The 25,884-nt window shown below is 40.7% G+C and overlaps 1 protein-coding gene across 4 annotated transcripts in view; it reads left to right on the forward strand.

Annotated features, from left to right (window-relative positions):
* LOC130569937 (core histone macro-H2A.1) overlaps positions 1 to 25,884 on the forward strand; it is a 51,940-nt gene that overhangs the window by 16,191 nt on the left and 9,865 nt on the right. For 3 of the 4 annotated variants that reach the window (XM_057359918.1, XM_057359919.1, XM_057359920.1), the window contains exons 3-6: positions 2,274 to 2,380; positions 13,897 to 14,085; positions 15,342 to 15,440; positions 17,309 to 17,399. In XM_057359918.1, coding sequence (XP_057215901.1) covers positions 2,274 to 2,380; positions 13,897 to 14,085; positions 15,342 to 15,440; positions 17,309 to 17,399 — 486 coding nt within the window. The remainder of the gene's footprint in view (positions 1 to 2,273; positions 2,381 to 13,896; positions 14,086 to 15,341; positions 15,441 to 17,308; positions 17,400 to 25,884) is intronic. The other variant, XM_057359921.1, reaches the window with a different exon arrangement.

The raw sequence follows: 25,884 nt of genomic DNA on the forward strand, positions 1-25,884 counted from the left end.
GCATGAAATCCAATGCCCGACCACCTTGTATAAAACAATTACGCGACTCAAGATGTGATAAGGTTCTATGAAGTTCAGAGGACTTTATCAGGGATAAAGTTTATCAGCACTATTTGGAGATTTACAACGTCGTTAATCAGGCTCAGTCTGGTTTTAGATCCGGGCATAGCTGTATTACCGCATTCATTGATCTGGCAAAGGCTTTCGATTCTGTGGACCACGCAATACTACTTGATAGACTAAAAGGCATAGGAATTTCTGAGAGATGTATGGCTTGGTTTAGGAGTTATTGTTATGACCGTTTACAATCAGTGAGGGTGGAAGGGTTTTTGTCAGACCCTATGTTATTATTGAAAGGGGTCCCTCAAGGAAGTATTTTGGGACCCACACTTTTTAATATTTATATTAATGATATTACTTTTAATGTAGGTGATTGCAACGTACATTTATATGCTGATGATACCATCATTTATACATCTAGCTCCTCCCTGACCACTGCATTATCTCTTTTACAGGCCAGTTTTAATCGCATTGAACACGCTCTCTCTAATCTCCATTTGGTCTTAAATAAAAATAAAACTTAATGTATGGTTTTTAGTAGGAATCTCTCACTTGCTGAGCATTTGCCCAAAATTTCTACATTGGATGGCTTTGAGATCGATTATGTTCAACACTATAAATATCTCGGTATCTGGCTTGATAGCAAACTGTCATTTGAAACACACATAAATGCATTACTTTCAAAGGTTAAAATCCGTATTGGTTTTCTTTACCGCAATAAATCTTCTTTTACATATTCTTCTAAACAACTCCTGGTTAAAACGACAGTGCTTCCTATTTTGGATTATGGGGATACAGTTTACAGGTCTGCTTCAAAAACTGCTTCATAAACTAGAGGTCATTTATCATGATGCAATCCGCTTTGTAACTGGAGCTTCTTTTAACACTCATCATTGTCATCTGTATCTATCATTGAATTGGCTTTCTCTTCATTCTCGCAGACAAATTCATTGGTTTTTGTTTATTTATAAAACTCTTATCGGGAAAACTCCATCTTATTTACAGTTACTTCTTAATATACATAATCCAGTTCATAATTTGCGCTCCAGCGGTATTATCAGCCTTGTCATACCTAAAGCCCATACTTCTTTTGGTCGTTATTCATTTCAGTTTGCTGCTGCTAATGACTGGAGTCATTTGCAGCAGACCTTAAACCTCCGTTCATTTGTTTCGTTTGCAGCTTTTAAAAGCCTAATTTTGTCATTTGTTCAAGATCATTGTGCTTGTTTTTAGTAAATCGATTGTTTGTTTCTTCACTGTTTGTGACTTTGTTTATAATTGTGTTATTTGTGTAATTGTTGTACTGAACCTGCTGCTTTTTATGCTGCTTCTTGGTCAGGTCGTCATTGTAAATGAGAACTAGTTCTCAATTGACTTACCTGGTTAAATAAAGGTGTAATAAAAAAATAATAATGTGTTTCTTCAAATAAAATCAAACTTAATCTTTGTGTGTTTAAACAAATGGAGGATGAGAATATCAGTCATGTACACTTCTTTTTTCCCACTATTTCTCCATTTTTATTATACATGAAAAACGATTTTTTTGGGAATTTTTTTATAATTTCTAGTAGAACACCAAACTGTTTTTTTCCAGAATGTTTTAATTTTACTTTGTTTAAATTAAAACATATAATGCACTCTGAAAATTCAGGACGCATTACGGTAATGAGGATTTCAGCAAAAAAGCAATAAAATGCAGAAATATTGAATTCCTATGTTAAAAATTGAGCTTTGAGCAAGGTAGAGAACACCGTTATGTTTATTATGATCATTTTTTGTGTTACCGAATTATATATACTGTATATATTTATTTATTTATTTATTTATTATTATGCAAACAGAAAACAAGTAAACAGAGTATTACAAATGACAATTCGAAGATAACAACAAAAAGGGTAACTGGGTGTGGAAGAAAAGGAACATGTAAAGAAGTATAACAGTATAATAATAATAAGAAAAAAGAAAAATAATGACAATGAAAATAATGATAGTAACAAAAGTATTAATAGTAATAAAAACCAGAGGATAGAGGATGGGGAGGGTACTGAATAATGATAATAATCATGGTAGCAATAATAATAACATTAATAATAATAGTAATGATGATGATGATCTCATTTTGTGCAGAGTGGTCAGGATAACAAAAGTCACTGTAAGAGGCTCTGTTATTGTCGTTGTTGTCGTAATGAGAAATGTATGCAAAATTCTTTCAGCTGAAATTCTGGAGCTGGCAGGAAATGCGGCCAGAGACAACAAGAAGGGCCGTGTAACACCTAGACACATTTTGCTAGCCATCGCCAATGACGAGGAACTTCATCAAGTAAGACTTGAGAATTTTTGCAGATATAAACCATAAGTTGTTTAACTTGTAAGCCAAACAAGTTGTCCAAAATATTATTTCATATAGTTATTTAAATAACCAGGGCATGTTTGTTCAATTTCGTTTTAAGTTTATTGCGCTTTTACAGTTTGCATTGGATCAAAGCTGTACAAAAAACAACAACAACAAGAAAAACAGCATCAGTTTAACACACACAAAAAATAAGGTAAACCTTATGGGGCGGTTTCCTGGACAGGGCTTAAGCCTAGTCGCAGACTAACTTAAATGTTAGAGGTGTCTTGATCGAAAACAACTTGCACTGACATGCCTATAAAAATATCAGTACGAGTATTTTGTCTCAGGATGCCTTTTTGTAAAGTATGTTTTTAAAAACTACTTAAATGTCCTAATGTAACTAAAGGCGTTTTCAGACTGGGCACGTTTGCTGCGGTCTGAACCCGAGTGCGATTTTTCCTGGCGCCCCCCGCAGCATTGATTTAGTTTCACACTCAGCTTGATTCTATCGAACCCCCTTTGCATTCATCTCAAAGTGCAATGCGCATGGTAGAAAACAAAACACGGGTCAATATATTGTGCTTTTTATTCATTTGCTGCTATTATGCACAGCAAAGTAAACGAAACTTCGGTTTACTGTATTTACGTCGCATGCAGATGGCTTTATGCTGCTTGCAAACAGACGTATTCAGGATACAGCAAAAACAATGCAGGCTAATTCTTGCTCGAATTCCAGATAAATTACCAAAGCTATCATTCAGTTCATTGTTTATATAGCACACATAAACACAACAAAAGTTGACCACAGTGCTTTACACAATCTAAAAACAACACTCCAAGAAAATAAAGAAGGGAAAAAAAACAAAAACAAAGAACAGATAAAACAAATAACTAAATGTTAAAGGCACGGGACAACAGATAGATCTTTTGTCATGAATGTGGCAGGAAGAACCCAGATGCAGGCAGGCAATGACGGGGTTAACAAGACAAGATTTTAATATAAATAAAAGACCGAAACAAAACACCCACGAGGGGGTAAACGACAAGGTGACAAAAATAAAAATACAAACACCAGGACCAAGGCTAACTAAACACTAAACTAGACAATACTTAGACAAAGGCTAACTAAACACTTACTAAGACTGGGGAAACAGGAACACAGCAAACAGGGAATACACGGACCGTAAGGCTAACATCAAAACACTGGTAGCACGACAAACATACAAGTTCACAGTACAATCCAACAGCACAAGACAAAGAAACATGAGGGTATAAATAGGGAGAGACAAACGAGGGATAACGACACGGGGCAGGTGTGGGTAATCAAACACTTAGGGAAGGATAACAAGGAAACGAGAGGAATGGGGCCAATGACAAGACACTGGAGAGAACGTATATTATTGTCAAACGGACAATAATATGTTTCTCTCCACACATAACCTAAGGACTCTGCCCCGATCCCACCACACGACTAGAATTTCATAAACAAGACGGTGGGACCGTGACAGAGCCCCCCCCCCTTAATGAACACCCCCAGGTGTTCACCAAGGGGTTGACAACAGGACATGACAGACTGGGAGACAGACAGGACAAGGCAAAACAAAAAACAAAATCAAGGGCAAACATGACAAGACAACAACAGGACTTGGGTGGAGACATCAAAAATAACAAACATGGGAGGGGGGGGGGGACCAAACAAGGGCCCATAGGGGGCAGTCCAGGGGGTGGGGAAAGTCCCAGTCCCCGGCTGCGCTCGAGGGCGCGGAGTCCTGGGGGACTTAGGGGGAGTCCTCGGGGGGACAGTCTTTGGCCCTGGCAGTTTCCCAGGGGCCGGCTGGACGACGGGACTGGACGGGCTTGACGCCGGCTGGACAGGCTTGACGCCGGCTGGAAGGCCGGCTGGACATGGCTTGACGCCGGTGCTGGATCACCGGACTGGACGCCGGCTGGATCACCGGACTGGATGCACACGACAGCTGGACGCCGGACTGGATACCGGACTGCACCGGACTGGATCCGGCTGCACCGGACTGGACACTGGCTGCACCGGCTGGAACCGGCCGCACCGGACTGGACCCGGCTGCACCAGGACGGATCCGGCTGCACCGGACGGATCACCGGACTGGACCGGGACTGGACACCGGACTGGACGCCGGCTGGATCACCGGACTGGACGCCGGCTGCACCGGACTGGACGCCGGCTGCACCGGACTGGACGCCGGCTGATCACCGGACTGGACACAACGGACACCGGACTGGCCCGGACGTCGTGCTGCTCGCCTGTGCCTCTTTCTCTTAGTCTGGCCACCCGCCCGGTGCCGGCTGAAGTAGAAGGCAAACGGTACGGTTGGCTCCGGGTTGGAGTCCTCCGAGGATGACCCCAGGACTCTCGCCTTCCCGCTTCCCACCGAGGCTGACTGGTGGTAGGGAGGCTGCAGGAGGTGAGGAGGATGATGGCGTGGAGTTCCCAAGGTGAGAGTACCCACCACACGGTCCTCCGGGATGGACGCAGACCGGGACGAGAGGAGATTGGATGATTGCTGGGAGAGGAGTCTTTGCCACACTCCTCTCGAAGCTGCAACCGTTCCACTAACTGTGGGAACGGCTGGTAAACCAACTCCTCCCGCTCCGGAAAAGATGGTGGGTCGTCCATCCCGGCCATGAGGTAGGCACTCACCAGCACCTCGGGGACGGATGCCTTCCTGGCCTCGACCTCCTGAGCATAGTCCAGTAAAGGCCGATGGCACTGGGCCGGGAACGGGCCACCTCCGGCGATGTGACTGGGAGGCTAATGCCTCCCACCATACGGGTTGCCGGTACACGGCCACCGGCTGGTTGGGAGCTGTCCATGGGCTGCCTGCTGGGTTCAGTATGGCTGTTGGATTCTGTCATGAATGTGGCAGGAAGAACCCAGATGCAGGCAGGCAATGACGGGGTTAACAAGACAAGATTTTAATATAAATAAAAGACCGAAACAAAACACCCACGAGGGGGTAAACGACAAGGTGACAAAAATAAAAATACAAACACCAGGACCAAGGCTAACTAAACACTAAACTAGACAATACTTAGACAAAGGCTAACTAAACACTTACTAAGACTGGGGAAACAGGAACACAGCAAACAGGGAATACACGGACCGTAAGGCTAACATCAAAACACTGGTAGCACGACAAACATACAAGTTCACAGTACAATCCAACAGCACAAGACAAAGAAACATGAGGGTATAAATAGGGAGAGACAAACGAGGGATAACGACACGGGGCAGGTGTGGGTAATCAAACACTTAGGGAAGGATAACAAGGAAACGAGAGGAATGGGGCCAATGACAAGACACTGGAGAGAACGTATATTATTGTCAAACGGACAATAATATGTTTCTCTCCACACATAACCTAAGGACTCTGCCCCGATCCCACCACACGACTAGAATTTCATAAACAAGACGGTGGGACCGTGACACCTTTAGCTTCGGACAGAGGACAGCAGTCTCAAATAGGATGGCAACGAATTCCAGAGCCTGGGACCAATCACAGCGAATGCCCGGTCGCCTCTAGATATAAGGCGAGTCCGTGGCTGAACAAGTGTATGGTTATCAGAAGACCTCAGACACCTGCCCGAGGTGTTCCAATTCACTAGTTCAACCAGGTAAGAGGGAGCAAGACCATTCAAAGAATTAAAATCAAACACCAATATCTTAAAATCAACTCTCAGACGAATCGGCAACCAGTTAAGACCCATGAATATAGGGGTAATATGTTGAAATTTTCAGCCTCCTTTTAAAAATCTGGCTGCTGCATTTTGCACCATTTGAAGCCTAGTAAAAGATGACTGAGAGATACCGGCATATAAGGAGTTACAGTAGTCCAGCCGAGATAAAACAAAAGCGTGTGTGACTCTCTCCAGGTCTTTGGGGGACAGAAAAGATTTAACTCTCGCTAGCAGTTTCAGATGAAAAATACTGGATTTAACTACTGTATTGACATGCTTATCAAACTTCAATGCCGAATCCAGAGTATCTCCTAGGCTTTTCACAGAAGGTTTAATAGAAGAATAAAGGTCACCAATGTTGCTAATGCTTTTTGCTTTCCCCACAACGGGTCCAACCACAATGGCTTCAGTTTTACTAGCATTGAGGTGGAGGAAATTTGAGGCCATCCAAGAATTTAAATCATTTAGACAGGCATGCAAGTTATCCAAGCCCTTCTTATCCGTGTGCTTAAACGGCAAATAAATTTGGGTCAAACCCAGGGGTAACATATATAACGAGAACAACGTAAGGAGACAAAACGGAACCTTGAGGCACCCCACAAGAAAGGGAAGCTGTTGAAGAAACAGAGCTTCCAATGCCAACTGAAAAGGACCTGTCAGTCAAAAAAGATTTAAACCAGCTGAGGGCATTTCCACATATGCCCACATAATGCTCAAGACATGGCAGTAGAATGGCATGATCAACTGTGTCAAACGCTGCACTCAGGTCCAGGAGCATTAGAATAACAGAGTCACCAGAGTCTGTATCATCTCTTACATGTGTTTTATTTAAGTAAATACATAATAATCGGCTGAAACGCATGAGCAGATTACTTTTCCTTACTGAACAAGTGCCCACCCAAGTCCGTGTTGCTTTCATATTTATGCGAACTGCGCCACAGTTCGAGTGCAGCCAAACTCAAACCACCTCCTTCAGTTAGTCTCGGGTTCGGTACCTCGGTGCGCACCCGGGTTCGCATGACCGCTTTCACATTAGTGATTTTTTCATGCGAACCGTGCTCTGTTCCGAACTAAACTAAAAAAGTGTGAAAGCCACCTAAAGCCCGATTTTTACTTCTGCGTCACACCTACGCCGTAGCCTCTACACCGTAGGCTACATGTCGGATTTCATTTATACTTCTACATTGTTGTCCGCGTCGACAGGCAAGGACCACTAGGCGTCAGTGTCCACGCACGTGTTGCTTGTGTAACCAAGACAAGAGCCGAAGAAGAAGCAGCTCGTTTGAGAAGCATTAGCAGTGATAGCGGCAAGTAAACAGTCACTTTTGTTGCAGGTTTGAGATGTTAAATACAGAAGCACAAATAATTTACTTAGATAATTCATTCGGAAATGCGTTTGAGTAAACATGACTCTATCGCAGAGTTTTTTGACCTGATGGAGGGGTTCAAACAGACCAATCCCAGCGCTTGCCGTCCGCGTAAGGTCCGCATTGAGTTGACGCGTTGTTACATTTTTGGAGAGGTATGCGTCAGGCTACGGCGTAGGGTACGTGGCTCTGCGTAGGCTACGGTGTAGGACCTACACACAAGCATAAACTGAATTTAAGGCCTAGTCCTGGATATTAAACTAATCCCTGTCTGGGAAACCGCCCCTAAAAGTAATATGAAAAAGGGCAGGTAAGGGATAAAAGCAAATGCATACACAAACATATACACTATATTACCAACAGGTCAAAGAGAATTTGCAATAGTGTTTCGAGCATTTTCTCCGAAATAAGCAGTTTGTTAAAGGTAATTGAGAGGATTCTCCATCCAAAATACCCATGCTAGCAAACAGAAAATGTTCATAATTAAGAACAGAATGTATATCCATGTCAGTAATTTTTTTTATATTATTGCCAATAATTGCTTGAAAACAGCATTGCAGCTATCAGCGAAGAAAGACACGCTGGTCAACTCGAGAAAGCCTGTCAGTATCACGCCTCCTCTAGGCTAGAAAATGACACGCCTGTATGAAGGTTGAGTAACGTTTGCAGCAGGGTACATGTACGACCCCACCCTAAACCTAAACCTAACAGTTTGTATATTATAAAACATAAAACACAACACATAACAGGCAGATACGGCTACAGATGCTATTTATTCAAAAAGTGGCATTTTTCAAGCGTTCCGAAGCGGCCAAAGAAAAGCGATCCCCTTCTCTGTTTGCCATAAAACTCAGATCCAGTTGCGTTCAATTTTAAAAACTGCCGCCGGGATGTCAGTTTCGATTGTGAAATGCCATTGGCTCTCGTGTGTCTCGTGACTCTTTGCGCATTACGTTTGCTTACGTTGTGAAATGGCATTGGCTCTCCTGTATACGGTTCTCACTAAATCCTTGGTGTTTCGTGTGAGATCTGTGGACGTGGCTTGTTGGTTTTGACAAAATCCGTGGTGTTTCGAGTCTTACGAAACCTTTACCCTAACCCACACCCTAACCTAACTCTAACTATCTAAACTACCTATGATTGTTAAACTTGCCAAAAAAACACGGTTGCGTGATGACGTCAGACTGGAAACACCAAGGATTTAGTGAGAGCCCCTGTATACGTTTGAATGAAACTGTGTGAATTCCTGGAGCGTGGTCGTCGTTGATTAAAACCTACTGTGCTCACACAACGATATCGTATGGCTTTAGAAGAGTCGGAATGCAACGCAACCTGTTCGTAAAGTTTTTATATTGTTTTTGTTGTGTGACTTCTATTTGCTTGTTGCATGTTTTTAATCGTCGGGAGGTGGGTAGGTTTAGGGTAGGGTTTTATATACTATTTTATATAGAAGTACAAATAATACGTATTTAATATCATATGAAATATTAAATTACATAATGACATATCTATAACGGAGGAGATTCATAAGCTAAAATTTGGCCTGTTTAACATCAGATCCCTTCTGCGAAAGGAACCAATCGTTAGCGATATTATTACTGATCATAATCTGGATGCACTCTTTTTAACAGAAACCTGGCTCAAACTGGATGACTATAATAGTTGGAATGAATCTACCCCCCACGTTATTTCTAGAAATCCTGCCCCAGAGCGATATTATCTCGGACCACTGCCTCATTGCCTGTACGATTAATCTAGCAAAAACCTCTCGATGTACTCCACGCTATCGACTGGGTAGAACGATTATTTCAACAACAAAAATAGCTTTATCACTAATCTCCCAGACCTGTCTCAAATAGGTCATGTTGCAAACAACCTAGAAGACCTTGATGCTTTAACAGAAACCTTTAACAACGTCTTCTCTAACACCCTAGAAACTGTCGCTCCCCTTCGGTTGAAGAAGATAAAACACTGGCACCATGGTATAACCATAACACCTCTGCCCTTAAAAAAGCTACTAGAAAAATGGAACGTAGATGGAAAACTACAAAGGTAGATGTATTTTGTGATGCATGGAAGGAGAGTGTACGCATATACAGTCTCTGAAAACTGCTAGGACGGCATATTCTAGCAAATTTATAGAGTAAAATCATAATAATCCTAGATACTTATTCAACACAAAAAGTAGATCCTCAACAGATTTAGATGTTAAATTACCGCACAGTAGCAATGATTTTATGAACTTCTTCTCTAATAAAATGGAAATCATAGAGGAAATATTTCAGCTGTGAGGCCGGTCAATGAAGCATTCACTAATACACCAACAACAACAACCCCATGTGAACAGCTTCAGTTATTCACTGCAATCGGTCAGGAAGAGCTCACAAAAGTGATAAAAGCAGCTAAAGCATTAACAACACACATGCACATTAACATATTTTAACAAATATTCTTTCTGCCTGTTTTTGGATTATTGCAAATTGTTCTGGTATATTGTAATTTTAGGCTCCCAGTACTGATAACAATATTTAAAATAATAATATACCTAAATTAAATATACTTTGATTGAATAATTTACAGTTTCTGACAATGCACTGACATGAGTGTACATTACATAGAGAAAAACTAACAAAAAAAAAACATGTATCTTAATACTGTATATTCTCTTAAATGTTTCCCCTAGTATTATTTTTATTACATTTCTTATTATGATGCATGTAAAGCTGCTTTGCAACAATGAAAATTGTGAAAAGCGCTATATAAATAAAATTGAATTGAATTTATCATCGATTTATAAATCGTTTCAGTTTTAACGTTACAAGTCAAAAGAACTGAGAGTGTCATTTTAAGAGACGGAGTAAAATCTTTCCGTGACGGGTGGAGCTGTCACCGGACCTGTCACTCCTGCCTTGCGACCTGCCACTGTTTTACGTACCTTCCTCGCAACCTGCCACTGTTTTACGTGCCTGCCGCGCGACCTGCCACTGTAATATTGTGCAGTTTTGCGACCCGTTTTTCTCACAATGGTATGAACCGCGCGTCCCATCAGCTACTTAGCGTCGCATCTGCCTCAACTTAGCGTCACGCCTGCCACAAGATCTCTTGCTGTTAAGCTGTCTGACACTCAGACAGATGCGGACGAGAGCAAACAAAACAGTGCAACCATGCTTTTATTTACTTGTTTGTTTACTTTATTCTGCCAGTTTTACTCGTAATGGAGCGCGCGTCCCGTCAACTACTTAGCGTCGCGTCTGCCTCAATTTAGCGTCACGCCTGCCACAAGATCTCTCGCTGTTTGCTGCCTGACAGTCAGACAGATGCGGACGAGAGCAAACAAAACAGCGCAACCATGCTTTTATTTACTTGTTTGTTTACTTTATTCCGCCAGTTTTACTCATAATGGAGCACGCGTCGCGTCAGCTACTTAGCGTTGCGTCTGCCTCAATTTAGCGTCACGCCTGCCATAAGATCTCTCGCTGTTAAGGTGCCTGACACTCAGGGGCGGTTTCCCGGACAGGGATTAGCCTAAACCAGGACTAGGCCTCAGTTAAATTAGGATATTTAAGGCGTTTTTAAAAACATGCTTTACAAACAAACATTAAAGTGTGCATCTTGAGACAAAACAATCGCACTGATATATTTTAAGATATTCAAGTGCAAGTTGTTTTCGATCAAGATGCCACTCATTTATAAAGTAGTCTGGGATTAGGCTAAAACCCCGTCCGGGAAACCAGCCCTCAGACAGATGCGGACGAGAGCAAACAAAACAGCGCAACCATGCTTTTATTTACTTGTTTGTTTACTTTATTCCGCCAACTGCTGCACTCCCAACTGCAGCGCGCGTCCCGTCACCCGTTCACCATAGTTGCCAAATCTGCTTATAATACGCGACCTTGGGCTTCTTTTTCTGTCAAGTCGCGTTAAAAAATCACTTGTCGGTTGTGGTTTTGGGGCTTATTTAAAAAAATATGGTAGCTTGCTTCTGAATCTGACAAGCAACTTCGTTTCTTTACATCTATGGTCGCTGTTTTGTTCAACCCATTAACACTGTCTGCTCACAGCTAGGCTTTTTGAACTACATGAGGCAGTGCACAAGATCACAGCACCGCGAGAGCTATTTGAAAGCATACAGAGCCGTCTACTGTCGAATCACTCTCGCGGTACTATGATGTCACGCGCCGATTGGTCTGCGCGGCGCCGCAGGAGGTCACACAACAGATCTAAGCACATAAAAAATAGAGAAGCCAAGAATGCTGCAGTGGTCTCTTCACGTAATCATCAGCGCTCTTTGGATAATCGGAGGTAAATATCATACTAAAAAGATAAAATACTCACTTAAAGATAAAAAGCATTTTATAACTGGGCTACATCATTAAAAATGTTAAAAGTGTAGATCTACGTGTTTGGCTACACAGCGTTATTCAAGCCTAAGCACGTGAATAGCGTAATTTGTCCTCAAACACACCGCCTCCTTTCCTCTACCAACTAAACAAAATGTATTACATCTGTCACGATTAGAATGAAATGTGAAAATGAATGAAACGTGTTCAGATCTGATCACGGTGCAGCAAAGATGGGGAGGGAGGGATGACCCTATTTATTAGGCTATAAGGTAAACATCAAAACATTTTATTGTATTAAATAAATGTATTGATCATTGCAGAGTATAATTAAAAAAAGTATACATCCAATGCATATAGTTCAGTTTTACTTTATTTTAAATGTGTGGCTGTTACAGCTACGTTAAGTGGTCATTATATCTTCTCCTTTTCCATCTCTCCAGGCCTATACTGCTCACATCAGAGATTTGCAATTAATTTTTGTAAAATAATTTATGTTTGTGTTTTTCAAACAGGGTAGTGTCAGTTTAAAATGACCCAGGCTCGTTCATTAATAATACATAATTCATAATAATTTACATTGATGATCATAAATAATGTAATAATGTTGGGCTTGTTCTGGGCTTGTTTTTGGAGCTGCAGTTACTTATTTGTCTTGCAAGAGTTGGCAACACTGCCGTTCACCCACGTTGCGCGGCTCGGGCCTGCCACAAGATCTCTGTTACATCTGCCTGGCATATAGGCTACTTAAACTGATATACAGAATAGGAAAGCACATGACAAAGATTCCTCACGCATTGATTTGTTTTATTCTATTTTATTTATTTAGCAAATGATTGTTATGGTAGCCTATATTATACTCACTACTTGTTATAGACATTAGGATACACGATTCAAATCTTCATGTAACGAATGTCATGCTCTCATCTGTGCATGTTTAAGTGTCAAAATAAAAACAGGCAAATTCAAATTGTTGCTGTGTCATCTCTTTGTTATATTATTTTATTTATTATTATTATTGGTCATTATGATGCTTTAATTTCTTTTTACAAATTGACACATTTTCAAAAATAATGTATGATAATATTTTTTATTGTTTATTCTAATTTATATAATTGAAACTGCAGTTGTTTTATTAAAACAATAATAATACAAGTACAGCCAACTTATACAGTTAAGTACAATAAAAACATGATAACATATTAAAAACAGAGATTTGAAGAACAGTGTTTTTGCAAATGAACTCTTCATATATTATTCACATGTGTACACTTTTGCAATAATCGTATATAATAACAATAATAAACATAATAGCTAATGTTGTTTCAGTGTTGTTGAATTAAAAACACTTCAGGATTTTTAAAGACTAAATCCTATCAACTCACCAAACTAATACTGTGCTTAAAGAAAATTGTACAAAAACTCTGCATCTGTCTGAGTGTCAGACAGCTTAACATCGAGAGATCTTATGGCAGGCGTGACGCTAAGTTGAGGCAGATGCGACGCTAAGTAGCTGATGGGAGGCGTGCTCCATTACGAGTAAAACTGGCAGAATAAAGTAAACAAACAAGTAAATAAAAGCATGGTTGCGCTGTTTTGTTTGCTCTCGTCCGCATCTGTCTGAGTGTCAGGCAGCAAACAGCGAGAGATCTTGTGGCATGCGTGACGCTAAGTTGAGGCAGACGCGACGCTACGTAGCTGATGGGACGCGCGGTTCATACCATTGCAGGAAAAACGGGTCGCAAAACTGCACAATATTACAGTGGCAGGTCGCGAGGAAGGCACGTAAAACAGTGGCAGGTCGCGAGGCAGGAGTGACAGGTCCGGTGACAGCTCCACCCGTCACGGAAAGATTTTACCCCTACTGCATTTTCACGCCTAGGCAAAGTGTGACACTGACACACATTTTTGAGTGGGCCAGTGTGTCTATTACATGCTTTGGCGTGGACCGGGGTGAATGAACATGACATCATTTATGACACAATATAAGTTATTCACTCTCAAATTATCTGATGGGCTTGTTTTTGTTATTGGATGCACTATTGAAAGTTTAACCCTAGTTTTACCTTTATCTCTGCAGCTACTGAGAGGCGTTACTATTGCTGCTGGTGGAGTATTGCCCAATATTCAGCCAGAACTGCTCTCCAAAAAGAGGGGCTCAAAAGCGAAGCTTGAAGCCATCATCACCCCTGCACCAACAAAGAAGTCTAAAGCCACTAAAAACGCAGATGTCAAGAGACTTGGTACTAAAAAGTCGACAAGGGTTAAGGTAGTGACTTCCTTAGATCTGTTCACCCACAACAACAACAAAAAAACAATGATCAAACAGTCAGTTCTGGTCCTTGATTCTGATTGGTTGAGCCGCGTTCTAAGCCATTCTAAAATACCTGATGTGTAACTGCTGACTGCATTACATAGCCTAAATATCACTGTGCCGCTGTTGTTGCGTCTGTGTTTATTGGCTTTGCTACGTATATGGAATAACCATTTTATAAAAGTAATGAGCCCCGCGAAGCAGTGGGTAACACCGCATCCTAACCAAACGTGATGCGATGAGATTCCTGCGATAAGCAATTTGTTTGTCCATACCGAACGCGAAAAAGGGGCGGGACGCAACAATCAATCACAATCAATCACAGCCAATCAGAACAGTTTTCCTCTGTCCACGCAGCCTCGCACGCTGCATCTGAAGAGTGCACAAAGAGAGATCAGTAATGCCTCACCAGACGCTATGCTATAATTTTAGAACCTAAACGTATGTAATCAAACGTATATAGCCTGTCCTCATCCATGTTTGGCGATTAATATTCATGAAGTGCAGAACTTACATCGAATGAGATCGTTGTGTGGGCGGAGCTGTCAGCCGCGACGTTGCAGAAACAGAAACCGTTTATAAAATAGAAACGGCCATTGCTCATCACACGGAGCTGTCACGGCTGGCTAGGACAAAACCTCTGGTTAACATGGAAAAGATACCTCTTATCGCATGTCGCAGCATTGCGTTTGGTTAGGACGCGGTGTTACTAGTGCGTTTTATAACAGCTAGTGATTCCGCTTGTCGTCATGCCTAACAACGCCCCTAAACTGTATAAAATGCACTGTAACCTACTGCTTCGTGGGGATTATTGCTATATTTTACACAATTTATAAAAAATAATGCAATGCTAAGTATGACATTTCCAAATAAACACACACCGAAATGATGGCCACAGTCTTCACAGTGCAATTCCAAAACAATTATCAGTGCTTTGCAGCAGTGCAAGGTGCTGCAAAGTACGGATGGTACGGATCATTGCCGTAATATGGTGACTTGTTGCAAAATTTTGTGAACTTTTTATTCACGTAATTGCTCTTAGCAGCATAATTATATCCAGTGTTTCTCTAAAGAGTTCAACACAAATAAATGATGCATTAGAATTGATTTCTGTGAAAACATGTTTATTCATTTAAAATGAAAAGTACAGAGTACGTGTATGCTGCGAATGTACATGTTAAATGCTTTACCGCTTTGTTTTTGTGTGACAGAAACGGGGTGAGACGAGTAAATCAGCAAGCGCAGACAGGACCACAGCGGCTGATAGGTTTACTGTGCTCTCCTCCAAGACTCTGTTTCTCGGCCAGAAGGTACACATATCTTTATTAAATTCTAGTCTTAATCTTGGAGATATTGTGATAACTTTTTACATTTTTGATGTTTGTTTTCTGCTTCAGTCTCTGTCAGAGAAGAGTTTCGAGCCTCTTCTAAAAATGCAATCACCTAAACATGATACCTGTGATGAAAACAATTAAGGCGGATTGTTACTTCTCTGTCGGGCCTACGTTGTAGCAACACATCAGTATTCATGTATACTTCTACGTCGTTGTCTGCGTGGATGTCAGTGTCTATTGACGTGTTGCTTGTCAAGTCAAGTCAACTTTATTTATATAGCGTTTTTCACAATTTTCATTGTTACAAAGCAGCTGTACATGAAACATATTGACTATAAGCCAAACATTAAAATTATACAAGTTAAAACAAAAAACTGAACTAAAGCACGTGCGCACCCCATTGCCAACAAAACACAGACATCAGTTTCACTTACCGCGTGCAGTTCATGTCCGGCATCTTGTAGCGCTGGGACCGCTCCATCTATCAGTTTCAAACCATCTCCAAATCCAGTGTTATATCTATATAACATTCATCACCCAAATGCAGTAAACAAACAAACACAGCGGAACTTTGCGATTGTAGTGCTCTCTCTCTATCTCCTGCACAGAAGTGAAAGTGACGTGTGCGCATGCTCCTTCTCCTGCTCTCCTTGGTTGATTTGTGGGGGTGCCACATGCTTTTCCAGGAGAATTGTCCAATAAGGGACTAAGAAAAGTTGTTAAGAAACAGATTTTCATGTTCGAAAAAAACTTTCTGAAACCTATACGAACGCTGGGGGAGTGTATCAAGCATAGAAATACAACGTCATACGTCCAACTCGTTTTTTGACAAGTCGACCATGTTAAGGAGAAGTCAGCATGTTTAACATTGTAAAGAAGTCAGAATGCATGAAACACAGTTGCAGCACCCCTTTAAGTTATATTATATACTGTATTGCATTTATTCAACCAAACAGAAAATTTGTTTAAATTCAAATATAAGCTTTTTTAGCCCACAATAGCCAGCAACTGAATTACCCAGTCTACAGTCTACATACAGTAGTGAGCAAAGCTCATTCACATTCTGCGTTCTCCTGCTGTGTACAGTATAACGCTGATTCAATGAGCAAACTGCACACCTTAAAACATTACAATGATGTTTAGGAACTTTTTCAAGAAACTGAAACAAGAGTCACCTGAACAGCAGTGAAATACCTTTATACAGCTCCTAATATAGCTCTTTATTAGAAAATTAAACTGCAAAAACAGTGTCTCCATTGCAGTAAATTACATAGCTAACAAGTTAAAAGTATGTCTAGCCAGTATTATTTTGGGTGACCAGTAGGAATGGCTAAACTTAAATGCGACAAAGTTACATTCAACGAATTGTTTATTTAAAAAAATAACATAAAATAAAATTCAACAAATTATTTATTTAATACAATCATTATACAGTAAAATATTAATATACATTACTATGAATATAAATTAAATATAAATATATAAAAACACAAATATAAATAAAACACAGACTTGAAGTTAACTGTGGGCCAGACGTGTGCGTCTGTGGAAACCGTCTATAAAACATGAACATTATGGCAATTCACCCTTATGTCACCATATGGCATGATTCTGAAGTTTTTACAGTAATTTTCGGTGGTGACTTGTTTCACCAGAGCTCCACCCAGTGATTTTGGGCGGTGCCTTCTGTTTTCATTTGTGTATGTTCTGCTCACCTTCATCTATCGCAGATATTTCCTTTTTTACCTTTCTCTCTATCAGTCACTATTCTCTTTTCGTGGTTTCATTGCGTTCTCTACAGTGTATGTGTGTCACTCACAATATTTGTTTGCCTGTTGTTGTAGTTGCAAGTTGTGCAAGCTGATATTGCCACCATCGAAAGTGAAGCTGTTGTTCACCCAACCAACTCCACCTTCTACATGGGTGGTGAAGTAGGTAAAAGAAAGCTTAGTAGTAAAAATACACTGTTGAAAGATAATATATGCAAGCAATACAATACAATGAATGATTAATTCATTAATCACAATTAACAGAATTAAATATTTTCACTACACCAATGGTTGCATATAGCCAAAATGTGTCTAAGGTAGCACAAAATGTCTTCATGTTTGTCACAAAAGAATCCTTAAAAAATTATATCTGAAAAACACTTTATATGTTGTTACTCATAGATAGGCTAATGTCATCAAGTACTGTACCAATGGAGATTATTGTTAATTATTTCAGTTAAGGATAGTGGTTTGCAAAACATTGAGCTCACTCATTTTCTGTTGTGCGATTTTCATAAATGGGCCATTCTACAGAATTGGTGCAAACTGCTCCACAATCCCAGAATCGAAAATCACATTTAAAAAGCATTTATAGTTTTAAAGCATTTATGAATAGTTTTAACGATATTTTGGAGCCCCTAACTCTCTAAACCTAAACACTTCTCAACCAACTCGCGTAACAAACCTTCTGAATTGAAGCCATAAGAGATATCTGTGAATAAAATGCAATCAGTCAGATCTCGTTCAAACGTTTCGACGTCATGACGCAATTGTTCAAGAGAGCCAATGACACTTCACATTCATAGCTGACGTCATGACGCAATTGGTCATGAGATACACGAGAGCCAATGCTATTATTTCACATTCACAGCTTACGTATGACTTCGCCTGGCAGTAATTTTAAACATGCGTTTCACCCGGAAGGTCACAGGATGTGAATATTTCCTGTGGATGGTGCACACTTTAGCACGATCATTTGACTTCGGTGCACTTGGAATACTTGTATGCTTCGAAAAACATTTGTGACTGTTTTATATGCTGTGTTGGATGTTACATAATAAATGTGGTACGTTACTTGTTCAAAATGCATAATGTGTAATGGATAGGTAATGCAGGGGGAGGCGCAGGTGATCAGCAGAACAAGAGAAAGTATAATACACCGCCAAACTGAGAAATGCAACCACAAGCCTAGAAGGCGATAGCAAATGGATGGAACAGCGTTTCCGCTCTATTCGTTTTGCTGTGGCGTGCCGCCAATCCTCCCTGCCACAGCTGCATTGTGTGGGGATTGCCAATTGAGTTAATAGTCATTTCCATGGTGTGACAGTAAGGGGGAATTGAAGGTGATATATGTTGTGATTAGACATGAACTTCATTCAAGTTTGATTTGACTGTTGTGGAATAATATTGTTTAATCATCTGTAAGGTTGTGTATATTGCTTTGAAGTATTGATTTACTAATGTTTTGTGACCCTTGTTACTTAAAAATGTTGTCAACTTTTTTTTTTGTCCCAAGTTCTGCTGCCCAAAAATAAAAATCAGACATTTAATTTATCTTTTTTTTTCATATTCATATACACATGAATTACAAGTGTTTAGACATGAAAACGACCCCTCCTCCTCAATTCACCTGTGTGGATGTTGAGGAACTGGAGGCACCTAGCATTGCCACTCCTATATTGTCATCTACTTTACCTACCCTCTTTGGACCTCTACCACATGGCCCAGCCCTACGTAATATCTCAACTCCACTCAGTACCACTTATCCCGGGACACAAGTGCGGTTGTCATCCCCTATTTCCACTCCAGCACAAGACAACCCCACGTGTGGGGCCATGAGCCGAATAACATGCAACTTTGCACTTCATCAGAAGATAACTCTACTTCAGGGACTCAACATGATTTACCCAACATTCTACCAACTCCTGGAAGAGAAATACAACAGTTTACTGCTCAGGTACAAGAGAACTGGGATGTTCTATTCAACTTTATGAGAAAACAAGAAAAGACAGTGAGTGAACTTAACCAGGAAATGAAAGTGGGCTTTTCTCAGCACGAACGACAAATCGCTGATCTTGCTGCAAAAGTGGAGGATAACAAGAGTCAAACCTTCACTATGCTGACCACTCATAAACGACAAGAGGAGTCTAAATCAGACATGCTGACTAAGGAAATACAGCAAATATCCACAGATGAACTCCCAAAGATAGAATCTACCTTACTATCAGAATTTCGTTTCATGGTGGATCAACTACAGTCAGAAATGCAGCAGGACAACAAAGCTATTCAACACATATTTCAAACAAGCCATGATCACATTACTACAAAACTCCAGCAATATGACAGCCAAATTGACAAACTGTCTACGTGTGTAAAGGAGATGAATACTGAAACCGTGAAAGGATTACAAGGTCAAAAGAAACAAATTAAGGAAACGCTATCATTACCACAAGTTGTAAGTACTGCTGTTACATCACCTTCTCCAGTGGAGGCTATTTTAGAAATTGCTTTCACTTCAACCCCGTTTTCCACATCTGTGTCAAAGAGTGACCATATCAAAATAACTTTTCCTACTTTTGGAAGGGGCATCAGATGATGCAGATCCCCTTCTTTACTTAGCCAAATGTCAGGATTTTTTGGCTCTGCACCCCTTGACTGATGCTGATATCCTGGCCACTTTTCGTACGGTATTGTATGGAACTGCTCGTGACTGGTGGGAGGTCAGTCGGTCCAGCATATCCACATGGAGTGAGTTTGAAGCTGCCTTCCTCTCTGCATTTTTGTCGGAAGACTATGAGGATGAACTGGCTGAACGTGTCCGAACCAAAACTCAAGGTGAAAAGGAATCTATTAGAGACTTTGCTTTCTCCTACCGAGCCCTTTGTAAAAGATGGAAGCCAGATCTAACGGAGGGTGAAATTATTAAGATGATACTTAAGAACATCAAGCCTTACCTTGCGAGCCAATTGCGTAGTCGAGTAAGTAATGTGGAGGAGCTGGTAAAGCTAGGTCACCAGTTTGAGAAAGATTATGAACAACAACGTAGATATGAAAGTCGAATAGCCCCAAAGTATTTACTTGCACCCCAAAAACCTTCATCGAACAGACCTGTAGACAAAATCTTAATTCAGTGTTGGAGATGCAGAAGACAGCGTCCACCAGGCAAATGTCCATATTATGTCCCTCCACAGTCACCCCAATCATCTGGTCACCAACATATCAGCATAAAAAACCCTTACTCTTCTCCTCAGGAAAGAGGTCAGGCGATCAACCATTCGATGACTGCTGCAAGAATGCAGAAGTCATCATCTGCTACCAAGAAAACCTCAAAGTCCACAAGCTTTAATGCACCTATCACAATACCACAGCAATTGATAGTTCCAATCAGTATTGATTCTTGGACTGGAAAAGCTATTGTGGATACCGGTGCTAGTTACACCCTCCTTCATGAAAGCCTCTGGAAACAGCTCACATCACCTGATCAGCTCCATCCATGGTCCCTGGGTCCTCTCTACCTGGCAAATGGAGAAGCAGAGTTTCCCTTAGGATGGATGAATGCCACAATACATCTACACGAACAAACTTTTACCCTACCTGTTGCTGTTTTGTCTTCTCAAGCCCTTGCCTATTATGTAGTTCTGGGGCTAGACTTCATTTTTTTTAGTGGAATGCTGATAAATGTTGCTGGTCAGAAATATTCTTTTAGGCTTACACCTACAAAAGAGCACCCATTTCAACCGGGAAATGCAAGTGTGCCAACTGAAAATTCGCAACAAGAACACTTGAAATGCAAGAAAACCGCACAGAATCTGTCCTTGTTAAGCACTATTCCACCTCAATCTCCCCAGTTGCTAGTTCACCAACCCGACACTCGGGATGAGCAAACATTAATTAAAATTGCTGTGGAAGAAGCGCATGTACCTCCAGATGGTAAACAAGAACTGCTCCGCATTCTGGAAAGCAATCCTTGAGTGTGTACCCTCGTGACTGGACAGACTGATGTTCTGCAACATCGTATTCACTCCACTTGTCAAGTACCCATTAAACAAAGACCATATCGCTTGTCCCCCCCCCCCAAACAACTTGCCATGGAAGAACAGCTTAAGGAAATGTTGAGGCAAGGAATTGTTGAACCATCGCATTCTGGGTGGGCCTCACCAGTGGTATTGGTACCAAAAAAAGACTGCAAATATAGATTCTGTGTGGACTACCGAAAGATTAATTCTGTAACAGAAAGTGATGCTTACCCTCTTCCTAACATTTCGGAAATCTTAGAATCACTCGCTGGAGCAGCCATCTTCTCAACCATTGACCTTAACAGTGGCTATTGGCAGGTGGAAATAGACCCCGAAAGCAAAGCCAAGACTGCCTTTATCACTCCTGCGGGTCTTTATGAATTTAATGTTATGTCTTTTGGACTCAAGAATGCTCCTGCAACCTTCCAAAGGCTCATGGAAACAGTCCTGGGGGAGGCTAGGAGAAAAATGTGTTTCTTCTATATCGACGATATCATCGTTTACTCGCCTTCAGTAACTCAACACTTCTGTGACATCCAGTCAGTCCTCCACAGGTTGGAAACCGCTGGCCTGACTATTAATTTAAAGAAAAGCAAGTTTTGTCTTCAAGAAATCACCTTTCTAGGACATGTTGTAAGTGTTCAAGGCATTTCAGCAGACCCCAGTAAAACTCAAGCCATTCATGCCTACCCTGTACCTAGAAACCTGAAGGAAGTCCAGAGGTTCCTCGGTTTGGCTGGATGGTACCATCGATTTGTCCCAAATTTTTCAAGGACAGCCGAACCCCTCAACTCACTGAAAAAGAAGGGACATCGGTTCCAATGGACAACTCAATGCCAACAAGCACTTGAACAACTAAAAGCTTGTCTTACCTCACCACCAATTCTTGGTCACCCTGACTTTCATTATCCTTTCATTGTGTACACTGATGCCAGTAACACAGGGTTGGGTGCTATTCTGGCACAACGGAAAGACCAGTGCGAAGATGTCATTGCCTATGCCAGTAGAACATTAACCGGGGCGGAATTAAACTACACAGCCACAGAAAAGGAATGTCTGGCTGTCGTGTGGGCCTTGGAGAAATGGCCACACTACCTGGAACCCAAACTCTTCACAGTGGTCGCTGATCACTCTGCTCTCCAATGGGTCATGAATTCTACCAAAACCACCAGCCGACTCATCCGTTGGGTCCTGTGCCTGCAAAAAATCAATTTCGTTATCGAGTACCGAAAGGGGAAACTCAATGTAGCTCCAGATGCTTTATCCAGGTCTTCACAAACTTCCAGTTGTAACCTGTACACCAGCAAAAAAGATTCAGAACTGCCATGGTCTGATGTTTTGTGGGAAGAACAACACAAAGACTTGGAAGAAACTGGTGAAGATGTCCGTACAGCACATGTCTGTAATTTAAAAATGGTTTTTCCATCGGCTGATGAATTGGAGTCCCGAGAAAAACTAAAACTTTATGAGATATTTCAAGAAACATCTGATGAGGACAAAGAATTCCTAGGTTTCTAAATGTTTTTTTTCCAACCATTTTGTTGTTGTTGTTTTTTCCAGGGGGGGGGGGGAGTGTGGCAGTGCACAAAAAAGCCAAAACCCTATTTTTTCATTCACTTTGAGGAAACATAGCGGAAGGAAGTAGATACAAGGAAATGTGTTTGTACGGAAGAGGAGAGCGCGTCATCAGAAAGTGCGTGGATTGAATGGATTGCAGGGAGAAACTGTCGAGGATGAGCGCTTATTGAATTGCGGCCTCCTGTGAGCGAGATCTGGTGTGTGGTGGAGTTTATGGTACTTCTCGAAAACACTTCATGATTAACCATTTGGAGTAGCTGGCAAAGCTTGGCGATTTACAGTATGTACTCTACTGTTGTGGGTGTCTGGCGAAATCCGTCTAAACTCTCCTGTTCCTTTCAGGATCACTAATCTGGATGACGCGTTTCTTTGGGGGGGGGTTTGTTTGTTTGTTTGTTTTGGATTTCCATATATCGTTTTTTGCTCTGGTTTGCTTTTGGGTTAACGTGTTTTGTTAACTCTTACTTCCTTGCAAGGAAGAAGATTACTGTGCTGAACTGTTTTCCCCTTAAACATTTATATATATTTGTTTTGGACAGTTTCAAATAAATCACAAAAACTAAATTTGTCTGGGATTTTGACTTTTTAGAAATTAATGTAAACGGTGGTTTGCTATCCGGGATATTGTGATCTTATGACGGGATTCATCCTGTCTGGCGCCCAAACAACTGTAATTCAAATTATATATATATACAGTGTTTGGATTGAGTTGTTCCCACGTGGTCTAACGGTAAGAGCCACTCGCTACTCTGCGGGAGACCTGAGTTCAAAACCCGGAAACGCTTCTGTTTTTTTTTTCTGAAATAGAAAAGGCGAGGTCTTGCTTTTCCGGTGGAGGGATCGCCTCTCTCGGCATCTACTCCACCGTACGGTGGCCAGCAGCACATTCAGTTCACCGTACTCTTAAATGAGAGAGTATAAAACAAAGGCACTGAAAATCAGCATCAGACATTTTATTTAGATATTGAAGTAAATGTCATAAATAACCAAAGACTCCAGGACAATATAGAGGATTTAAAGCAGATATTTATTGACAGATGAATAAAAATGATCTTGAGGCTCAACATTATTCTTGTTGAATTTTATTCACTCCATGCATTACAAATGAAGCAATATCAATTCACCAAAGCATTCATCTTAATAAAAAAAGTTGGTTTAAACCCATCTGAGAGGTATCTTTCTTGTTCTCCACAGCGTAATCCAAATCCAGCTGCTTTACAAGCAAACTGTTGACACATTTCTGTGTTTGAAACTAATTCGGTTATTTTGCTATTTAACTGTCTTATACACGTGACTCTGCATGGTTTTATTGCACAATTTTTGCATTCAAATTATTTATTTGATTTATTCACTGCAGTATATTTACTGTCAGATGTGCGTCTGCTATTTGTGCTGGCTGCATATGTGCAACATAACTAGTTTTTTGTATTGACAAAAAATGTTGACTGTCTGATTCAGCAGTGGCTAGTTAAATATTATGGTCACTACCGAAACATTACTGTCATTACCGAAAATGTGCAGACACTACCAAAACATGGGATTTTTTTCAAAAATAAAGTAAACTGAATTATCAACTAAGATGTTATGATAGCATTTGGTTCAATATACTGTATATTCAAACTAATGAACACTTTAAAATCAGTAACCTCAAATTTATGCTTTATACAAAGAAAGTTTGGATTCAAAGTACAAATCTCATAAACTCCACTTGAAATATTGGTAAAATTTTAATTTTGATTGATTTTCCTGTAATAACTTTTTAATGAAAAAGCAAAAAAACTTATTTACAAGGTAGATCTTAATAGGTTAATACAATTCTTTATTACGGCAGTGACAAAGTTGGGAAGTGGTTGTAAATGTTCTAAATCTTTATGAAAAACAATGTTAGAATTAACTGCACAGTTACTAGAAATGTGTGCCTTGAATATTTGTATACATACAAAATGTGTGGGAAGAGACACATTTTTCTCAAGATGTTTCCAACTCTGATTTTGCACCAGTTTTGTAGAATGGCCCAAAGATGTTTTCACTTATTCATGTGCCTAAGAAACACAACCCAGTTTCATTTAAAATCCAATTCACAGAATATTTAATATTAATATTAATCGGACCAGATTAAAAAGTCACATGAAGGTGCATAAAGCATCAAAGGAAGCATACTCCTTTAGAGGAATAATAATGAACCCTAATATGAAATTATTCGGTCATTATTGTATGGTGCTTTTGTATAGTACATTTTTGGTGCTTAGTGTCCTTCCCTATATTTACTTAAATTGTATGGAAACTAAAGTGTAAACAAGTCCTTCCACAGAAGAAAGCCATACAATTTTGGAATGCTATAAGAGTGAAGATAAATTTACAGATTTTTCATTTTTGAGAATTTGGGCTATTTTTTCCCCAATTTCCCCAGTTTTTTTCATGTCCTGCATGAAGGCATTTTGGTGATACAAGCGTTCAGTTCGACAGCAATGATATTTTACTGCTGTATTTTTTCACTTGGGTGTGTCATAATTTGTGCATCGTAACCAGACTTATAATTTAACAGCTTGTCTCAAAGACGTTCCCAGTCAGTCGGTCCACTCAGTACAACACATGACTATTGGATATCGCGCTCTTGTGCCATCTACTGAAGACACCTATATACACGCCTTAAAAGGCAAATGACGCATGACGACGTGGGTGGGATTGCCTGCCCACAGCATATAAATACAGTTGCATGTGTCATTCCCTTTGTTTTGCAGCTCTTCACCGTGCTGCTAGGACACCGTCACGCAATTCTGTTTTCACGAGTGGTAGCCCATGTGGTGATTCCGGTTGAAACTATAATAAAAAATAAAAAGTGTGTCTTTTAGCTTCAGTTTAGCACTGCTAACAACAGCTAAGTAAACCTCTTTTGAGAAGAAAATGTCTGAAAAAGATCGCCCCTGCCTTATGGGATGTGGGTATTCACTATCAGAAAAGGATACTCACGAGCACTGCCCGGTGTGTCTGGGGATAGTCCATGCGAGGCTTGCTGTCTCTAATCCCGGGGCATGTGCACATTGCCAGCGGCTCCAC

Source organism: Triplophysa rosa, linkage group LG19, assembly GCF_024868665.1.
Source record: "Triplophysa rosa linkage group LG19, Trosa_1v2, whole genome shotgun sequence".
Taxonomy (NCBI): domain Eukaryota; kingdom Metazoa; phylum Chordata; class Actinopteri; order Cypriniformes; family Nemacheilidae; genus Triplophysa; species Triplophysa rosa.